Source organism: Mandrillus leucophaeus, unplaced genomic scaffold, assembly GCF_000951045.1.
Source record: "Mandrillus leucophaeus isolate KB7577 unplaced genomic scaffold, Mleu.le_1.0 Scaffold520, whole genome shotgun sequence".
Taxonomy (NCBI): Eukaryota; Metazoa; Chordata; class Mammalia; order Primates; family Cercopithecidae; genus Mandrillus; species Mandrillus leucophaeus.
Window position 1 is genome coordinate 1,093,920 of NW_012105587.1, and position 9,245 is coordinate 1,103,164.

A 9,245-nucleotide genomic window follows, 5' to 3' on the forward strand; every position below is an offset into this window, starting at 1 on the left:
CCAAAGTGCTGGGATTACAGGTGTGAGCCACCGCGCCCGGCCATGTACTTTCATTTTCAATAAATTTCTGCTTTCGTTCTTTTGTTGCATCATTCTTTCCTTGCTTTGCTGTGCCTTTTGTCCAATTCTTTGTTCAAAATGCCAAGAACCTGGACAACTTGCAGTCAAGACCCTCCACAGGTAACAAAAGTAGGAACTCAAAATTATCTCATGAATAAATATATATAAATGATTTTCATTTAACAACAAGCTTCTATAACATATAAGCAAGTTCTCATAACAGACCTCACCATTTAGAAAAAAAAAAAATATTGAGGGACCACCTCCTACCATATACCCAGCATTTTCAGTATTTCTGGCTGAATATGCTGGAAGTATTAATATTTTGGGATTAAAAAAAAACTGCAAGGGTTCTTTGTTATAAAAGTAATCCATGTGTCTCAGAAAAAAATTCACAGTCAAAATTATATAAAGTGGGCTGGGTGCGGTGGCTCACGCCTGTAATCCCAACACTTTGGGAAGTGAGGTGGGTGGATCACCTGAGGTCAGGAGTTCAAGACCAGCCTGGCTAACATGGTGAAAACTCATCTCTACTAAAAATACAAAAACTAGCCAGGTGTGGTAGCATGCACCTGTAATCCCAGCTACTTGGAGGCTGAGATGGGAGAATCGCTTGAACCTGGGAGGCAGAGGTTGCAGTAAGCCAAGATTGTGGCACTGCACTCCAGGCTGGGCAACAGAGCGAGACTCTGTCTCAAGAAAACAAAAGTATATAAAGTAAAAATTAAACTCCCCATTTCCTCCTTTCCCTGCCCATATCTCACCCCCAAAGGTAACTTATTTTAAGAGTTTAGGGTGAATCCTTTCAAGTGAGTCACAAATACCACAAAAATATGTGGTATTTGTAAACCAAGGAAAGGAATAAAATTGGTCCTGAAGAAAAATCATAACATAGGCCTTGAATGCTGTTAGGCCTCTCCTATCTTTTCTTTCTTCTCAATCAACTTGGTTTTTCTCACTGTGAAGACAGGCTTTTTGGCTCCTCAGTTACTTTAAAAGAACATGGCCACCAAAAAGTTGCAGCTTTGTAGGACCTCAGAGGTCAAGTAGAGTAACCAGACTATACTAGCACCTTAGTCGAATTCTAAATCCCAAGAAGAGGCTTCAGTTGGCTTAGAGTCAGCCAGATTCCATTCTGTGGCCTGCCTGGGTCAACTTGGGGAGATCATAAAGGATGGTGGGGGGAGGAGTCTGGTCAGAAAAAAACTGTACATATCGACTGCAGTATATTTTGGTCTTCATTCCATGTTGGTGCATTCTTTTTAAAGGCTATAAAACAGTCTACTGCATTTTAAAAGTTAGAAGACATTATACACATTTAGATTACTTGCAGTGTTTCATTATTGCAAGCAATACAGCAATGAACAATTATTTACATTATACATCATGGAATTCGGGGGGGCATAGAATATGAACATTTGAAATTTTCATATATATTACCACTTTGCCCTATAAAAAGGTTGTGATATGATACTTCCACATATATACCTGTACTGGACGTTTCCATTCGTTTTCAGCTTTGCCAAACATTATGTTGGGGAAAGAAAAGATATTTATTTATCTATTTGACAATATTTAATGGTCATTTATTTTGTACCAAGTCTCTGAGGACATGCAATTACAGCAGAAAACAAAACAAACCCCCTGACCCCATGGAACACTAAACAGAGGGCAGTTACATCAGTGTAAATGTTGAGTGCTAGGAAGGAAAATAAAGAAGGGTAAGATGATTTGGCAGGTTTGGGCAGAGCTCGCTATTTTAATTGTGGTGGTCAATAGGATGCCATTCAAGCTGAAAACGGAAGTAAGGGTAAAAACTGGGCAGACATCTGGGGAAAGGCCATCCAGGTCCCGGGGAAGTAGCATGCCTGGCACATTCAGTGAAGAGCAAGGAGGGTGGGGAGGCTGGGGCAGAGTGAGCAAAGGGGAGAATAGGATAATATATCAGGGTAGGACCTAGGGAATATCGTTATCATGATTGCAAGCCTTCTGCACTGTCTGTAATAATATTATTATTTTTTGAGACGGAGTTTCGCTCTTGTTGCCTAGACTGGAGTGTAATGGTGAAGTCTCGGCTCACTGCAACCCCTGCCTTCCAGGTTCAAGCGATTCTCCTGCCTCAGCCTCCCGAGTAGCTGGGATTACAGGCGCCCGCCATCACACCCGGCTAATTTTTGTATTTTCAGTAGAGACAGGGTTTCACCATGTTGCCCAAGCTGGTCTCGAACTCCTGAGCTCAGGTGATCCGCCCACCTCGGCCTCCCAAAGTGCTGGGATTACAGGAGTAAGCCACCGCGCCCGGCCTGTAATAATATTAACAGCAAAAGATCATTTTGCAGGCCAGGCACGGTGGCTCACACCTGTAATCCCAGGACCTTGGGAGGCTGAGGAGGGAGATTGGCTGGATCCCAGGAGCTCGAGACCAGCCTGGGCAACTGGGCGAAACCCATCTCTACCAAAAATTAGGCGGGCGTGGTGGCGCACGACTGTATTCCTAGCTACTCAGGAGGCTGAAGTGGGAGGATTGCTTGAGCCCCATTGGTCGACGCTGCAATGAGCCGTGATCGCGCCACTGCACTCCAGCTTGGGTAACATAGGGAGACCCTGTCCCCGCCCGGCTAAAAAAAAGATCATTTTGAAATTGCAACCTCCCATCTCCATCTGCAACAACTCCCCGTTCTCAGCTCAACTGATAGGTAACCTCTAGATATGGCTGTAGTATAAGAATGAAAGGAGGTACTCATTCATAAATCTGATCCATAGTGATGGCATTTCCGGGAAAAAAGTTCCATATCCTCACCATACCGGCGACCCTATTTGCACCTGGCTGACCAGGCAATGGGAGAAAGGAGCAGCGCCTGCGCGGTGGTGAGCGCGGCCCCGCCCAGCCCGCTAGTGGGCGGGGAGAAATTGGCCACAGAGCACTCTCCGGAAGCTGCCGCTGGCTGCCCTGTTAACGTGTCCTGCGAGTGAGGCGCGTCGCAAAAGGTCGCAGCGGAACTTCCCTGCGCTTTTCAGACCGTACGCTTTACGGTACTAGGCATTGCTGAGCTGGGAGATGTCGGCAGCGGGTTGGGAGGAACCGTGGGGTCCTCCCGGCGGCTTTGCGAAGCGGGTCCTGGTGACCGGCGGTGCTGGTTTCATGTAGGTAATGGCCAAGCAGTGGCTCCCCAGAAACCCCAACCTTTTCCCGCAGCTCTGCTTGCCCTAGGCAATTTGGGTCCAGCTTTGAGGGGTCCTTATTCTGATGGGAGGGTCCTAATGCACGACCTAGACCAGCTTTTCTCTCCCTGGCGTGCAAAGAAGTGGTTCCTTTGAAACTGTGACTTCTTTAAAACGCCTCTTCCAAACCTGTGTTACTCTTGCCCTTCTGTGGCCCGAGGTGCTCACCACGTCAGTCCTTGAGTGCGTGCAAGTTACCCTAAGTTGCTCACCGACTGCTTCCCACCCCCATCCTAGAGCACCCCCACCCCACGATGGGCCCTGTACACATAGGCACCCCACAAACGATTTGAGGATTATAATAGGACATCCAAACATTTACACATCCACTGTTGACACCCTTTTCTTCCTCAGACCCACATTCGATCAGCAAGCCCTCTCTGTTTCCAAAGTATATCCTTACGGCGACCACTTCCCACCACTTTCCCCTTTCCACCCTAGCCCATGTTTACCGTCATCTTTTGCCTAGACTGCTGCTGTAGCCTCTCGGTTGGCCATAACTGCGTCCACGCATGTTCCTTTAAAGCCTGTTGCTCACATACAAGTCAGTGTTTCTTAATCAGGTCATGTTAGGAGCAGGATTTTACTTCAGTGGTTCCTGCCACACTTAGAATAAAGCCCAAACTCTACCATATATAGAAAACTCAAGTGCCCAAGCCCTACTTTTGCAACGTGATCTGCTTTTCTGTACCTGCCATGCTTCCCCTCTTACAGTTCTTGGAACACACCAAGACACACACTTCTATCTTGAGGGCTTTGCACTTGCTTCCCCTTTCGTTAGGCTGTTTGCATCACTCAATTCCGGTTTTTATCCAGATATCACCTCCTCAGAGAGTTCTTACCTGACCACCATATCTAAAATAGCCTCTTTCCCAACTAGCACACTTACCTCTACCTGCAATTATATTGCGGATTTGTGTCTGCTTGTTTATTGTTTGTATCCCCACTCTAAAATGCAAACATGGTAAGGACAGAGACTACTGTTCACTCAGCACCTGGAAGAATGCCTGGCCCATTCTATATAAGTCTTTAGTCATTGTGGAATGGATGAATGCAAGAGTAATAAACAGGAAGCTCTCCCATCCTCCCCTCAAGGAACTCTGTGTCTAGTGGAAGAAAAGGGAATGTGAGGATTCCTGTTTATGGCCATTTGCACATTAAATCACCCTTCTAATCTGACAAATCACTTGGGGCACAGCATCAGGCTGGCAAGTTTCACTTAATGAGAAAGAGGACTATGGGCATGAAAGGGTAATACTTGTGTGAGAGTGCAGGTCCAGGAAGGGGGCGATGTAGAAAGTGCTGTGAAAGGAATGCCAACTACAACTCCAAGTTCATAATTTGGTCAAGGGCTGCCCTTTCCTGGGAGCCCAACATTTTAAGTATATATGGTAAATCTAGTAGATCATTTCACTGAGATAAGCCTCTGATTCCCCTTTAGGGTCCTCTGAAGCTCAGGACCCACAGTGGATATCCAACTCAGGATGGTTTCAGCTGTTACTAGCCTGGGAATCCTGGGTTCAGTCTAGAACCCTCCTGAGGATTCTAGTTTAACATTACCAAAATCTTATACCAAGAAATAGCAATTGCAGAAGTTACTATTAAATATAGACAACTGACTATGCTCATAGTAATTTAATTTTTACATACTTATATCTGCAGTTCCTGAAAAGGCATGCTATAGGCATGTACAGTTGTGCTGACAGGCTCCCATTTATCGTTCCACTTTACTCCACACTTGTGCATGTATGGATGGCATCATTTGGTTAAACTGACTTTTTTTCCCTATACCCAGAACCAGTACGTTCTCTCTTCTACATAGTCTAAATGGAATGTAAAACTTTTGTTTATAGATACTGCTGAGAAGTTTGGTAAAAAGTTTGCTTGTGTGTATATTTAGTGTAGTTATATTGTTTTCTGCTATCTTAGAAAAAAGTTAAAGTTATCTTTGAGTATTTTCCTAGTACTCAACATCTTAGGAAAATATTCAAGAGTTTAGGGAACTTAAAATTTTTCACTAACAAGATATACTTTTTTTTTTTTAATAGTGCATCACATATGATTGTCTCTTTAGTGGAAGATTATCCAAACTATATGATCATAAATCTAGACAAGGTGAGTTTTATAAAAATGAGCTTCATGCACTGAAATTACATTTCAATTTATATTTTTTAAAAGTATTAGAATCCTGTCATGCTGATATTTTAATTTTTTATTTAGTCATTTTAGCAATTTAGAGGCTCTATATTGTAATGTGCTTATGCTGTATTTAATCTTATATGTCAGTTTTTGAAACTTGCATTTCTTATGGTGGTCCACAAAGTAAAGTTTTTGTTTTGTTTTTTCAGTTGCTACCTTGCAAATGGACTTTTTGGATTTTCATTAAAAAAAAAAACTCTAAGAAAAATTTGTAAGGCAGTTTGGTGATTATAAGCCTTAATTGGATTTTTTTGTCTATTTTTTAATTGACATATCTTAGCTGTACTTGCTATGGGGCATATGGTGATGTTTTGATACATGTATACAATGTGTAATGATCACATCAGGGTAATTGGGACATCCATCATAAGAATAACCCTTAACTCTTATGAAGCTTTGCCTGACTTGCTATTATGGACAGGAATTTTTTTCTATATCACCAATATACCAACAGTTTGAGGAATAGGTATAATAAATTCTAATATGTGTAACACAGGTGTAATTATTTTCAATCACTAATTCCTTTTCTGTAAGAAATGGTAAACTTTTCTAGCCACCAGTGGCTACAGGCAAATTTTGGCAGAAACATTTTTTTGTGTGTTTGTTTGAGATGGAGTCTTGCTCTGTAACCAGGCTGGGTTGTAGTGACGCAATCTCAGCTCACTGCAACCTCCACCTCCCGGGTTCAAGCGATTCTCCTGCCTCAGCCTCCTGAGTAGCTGGGATTATAGGCACGCCACCAAGCCCAGCTAAATTTTGTATTTTTAGTAGAGATGGGGTTTCACCATGTTGGCCAGGATGGTCTCGATCTCTTGACCTTGTGATCTGCCTGCCTCAGTCTCCCAAAGTGCTGGGATTACAGGCATGAGCCACCACCCCCAGCCAGGAACATTTTTTAAAGTAGAGATTTATGAAAAGGTTTTTGTTTTGTTTTTTGGTACTTTGAAAAGGTAACAAAATTACTTGTTTTTTACTTTTAAGATATCAGAAACTTAAAATGTGTAAAAACAGGCCAGCGCGGTGGCTCACGCCTGTAATCCCAGCACTTTGGGAGGCTGGGGCAGGCGGATCACGAGGTCAGGAGATCGAGACCATCCTGGCTAGCACGGTGAAACCCTGCTTTTACTACAAAATACAAAAAATTAGCTGGGCCGTGGTGGCTGGTGCCGGTAGTCCCAGGTACTCCGGAGGCTGAGGCAGGAGAATGGCGTGAACCCGGAAGGCGGAGTTTGCAGTGAGCAGAGATTGCACCACTGCACTCCAGCCTGGGCGACGGAGCGAGACTCAGTCTCAAAAAAAAAAAAAAAAAAAGAGTGTAAAACCAGGGAGCAAACACACTTTAAGAGGACATATTCTTGTATTATAACCATTAACGTCTATAGTCTAAAATAAATTGGTATTTGATTGGAAAAGCTAATGTCACTTTTTGTATTGCCCCTTCTGTGCTCTCTTCTTTCAAGTTGGATTACTGTGCAAGCTTGAAGAATCTTGAAACCATTTCTAACAAACAGAACTACAAATTTATACAGGTATGAACATTTTCATGTAATTGTACTGTGACTCTTTAGTCATGCAGGGATTATAGTATCTTTGTACTTTACAAACCTGTGTAATATGAGCTTGAAAGGAACACTAATTAAAGGCCTTTTAAAAGATCAGATAGTTAATTTCCAAAAGTACCATGTGCTCTAGAGGATACTAGTTTTGATTGACAACACATACAAAGCTACATGTGATTTTTGGTACCTTAGCAGATCTATCAGTAGCTGACTGAATTTACATGGTTTGTATTTTAGTTCCTCCCTAGTCTTTCCCTATGAAGGTTGATTGACTCTGGGAGTCTCATTTTTAGACAAATCCAAAGTATAAACCACAAGACCAGTTCAATAATTTGCAAAGGGAAATGTTATTGTCAAATGAAACTATTTAACTTATGATATATTGTTTTTTAAAGTTATGCTATAAACTCTCTTTTTAACTACAAAACTTAATATACTAACAACCATTTCATAATTCTGTGTGAAAGTATTTTCTTCAGCTATTGACGAATTGTCAAGAATACATATTTTTAGAAGAATTAAATGTACATGTAAACGTTAGAAGTACCATAATTTTACTTAATTGTGATAAAATGTGTTTTCAAAATATGATTCCAGTTGTTACACTATATTTTTTTGAGACAGAGTCTCGCTCTCTTGCCCAGGCTGGAGTGCAGTGGCATGATCTCGGCTCCCTGCGACCCCTGCCTCCTGGGTTCAAGCAATTCTCTTGCTTCAGCCTCCCTACTAGCGGGGATTACAGGCACCCGCTACCATGCCTAGCTAATTTTCATATTTTTAGTAGAGACAGAGTTTCACCATGTTGGCCAGGCTGGTCTCAAACTCTGGACCTCAAGTGATCCGCCCATCTCAACTTCCCAAAGTGCTGGGATTACAGGCGTGAGCCACTGCACCCTGCCTAAGATATATTTTAATAATGGTTATCTCAAAGGTTTTTTAAAAAATGCTAAAAAAAGTTTTCTGTTAATATAGTGGCCTTGGGTTGGCAAAAATGGTGTGAACAACAGTAGCATGGTACTTAGTAGTTGTTGGTGCTCATTAAAATGTTATTTGGAAAAATAATTTGAATTGAATATCTAATATCCTAAGATGCTGGAGAAATACATCATTGGTATACTTGTTTGAGCACTTAGTTGAATTTTCAAAACATTCTCTATTAAACAGGGAGGTGGGAGGTAGGGGGATGTTATAGTAAAAATGATTATGAATGAGAGTGCTCAATGAAACCTAACCCTTTCATGTTTGCTTTTTCATATAGGGTGACATATGTGATTCTCACTTTGTGAAACTGCTTTTTGAAACAGAAAAAATAGATATAGTACTACATTTTGCCGCGCAAACACATGTAGGTAAGCATTGTTTTATGTTACAGTTATGATTGGCAGTTCTCTCCCGGCCCCTGCCCCACTGCCCCCACCCACATACTTAATAATACTTATATTTGAAAGAGGATATATCATACTGTACTAGAAAAACAGCCACTGTGTCATCAATAAACTCAGCACTTTTTAGATACTTTTATTGGCATTGCAAGGCTGTATTAGTGAAATATAACCTTGAATGCTATCTGAAAACTTGAGTTGAACCAATTCAGGATAGTAAAGGGGAGCAATGGGGAGATGGGCCATCAACTGTATTTTTTACGTTGTTTTTCTTAAATTTTGTTGTGGTATGCAGATGAACATTATTTCTATCATTTTGTGAATTTTAGATATTTTCTAATAACTTGACAGCTATTATGAAATATATTTGAAAGCGTTTAGAAATACAGTCAAATAATGATAATGTGAGCACCCATGTATCTGTCACCTGAACAAAAGGCAGAATGTTGCTGAATCCTCTTCAGTAGTAAGTACTACTGCTACCTATTACGAGATTTAAAGTTGTAATTTCCTTTGCTTTTCCCTACACTTTTGCTGTTGTGTGTATATATACACATATATACGTATATATAAATATATATATACACGTATATATATATATAAAATGACTTTTTTTTGTTTTTTCAGAATCTGTGTAGATTCATCCATGAAGGCGGATATAGATATAGTTTGTTTTCAGTGTCATTCCAGTCTAAAAAAAATATATATACACACCGTAGTTTACTTAATATACTTTATTCTTAATGGCCATTTGGGTTCTTTACACTTTGGAGCAACTTTGAACACCACTACCTTGAACATGTATCATGATACATAAATATAC

The 9,245-nt window shown here is 41.1% G+C and overlaps 1 protein-coding gene across 2 annotated transcripts in view; it reads left to right on the forward strand.

Moving 5' to 3' along the window:
• The first annotated feature begins 2,979 nt into the window (after positions 1-2,979).
• TGDS (TDP-glucose 4,6-dehydratase) overlaps positions 2,980-9,245 on the forward strand; it is a 23,768-nt gene continuing 17,502 nt past the window's right edge. Inside the window, exons 1-4 of one of the 2 annotated variants that reach the window (XM_011996650.1) lie at positions 2,980-3,271; positions 5,331-5,397; positions 6,942-7,010; positions 8,299-8,389. In XM_011996650.1, coding sequence (XP_011852040.1) covers positions 5,341-5,397; positions 6,942-7,010; positions 8,299-8,389 — 217 coding nt within the window. In that variant the 5' untranslated portion in view covers positions 2,980-3,271; positions 5,331-5,340. The remainder of the gene's footprint in view (positions 3,272-5,330; positions 5,398-6,941; positions 7,011-8,298; positions 8,390-9,245) is intronic. The other variant, XM_011996648.1, reaches the window with a different exon arrangement.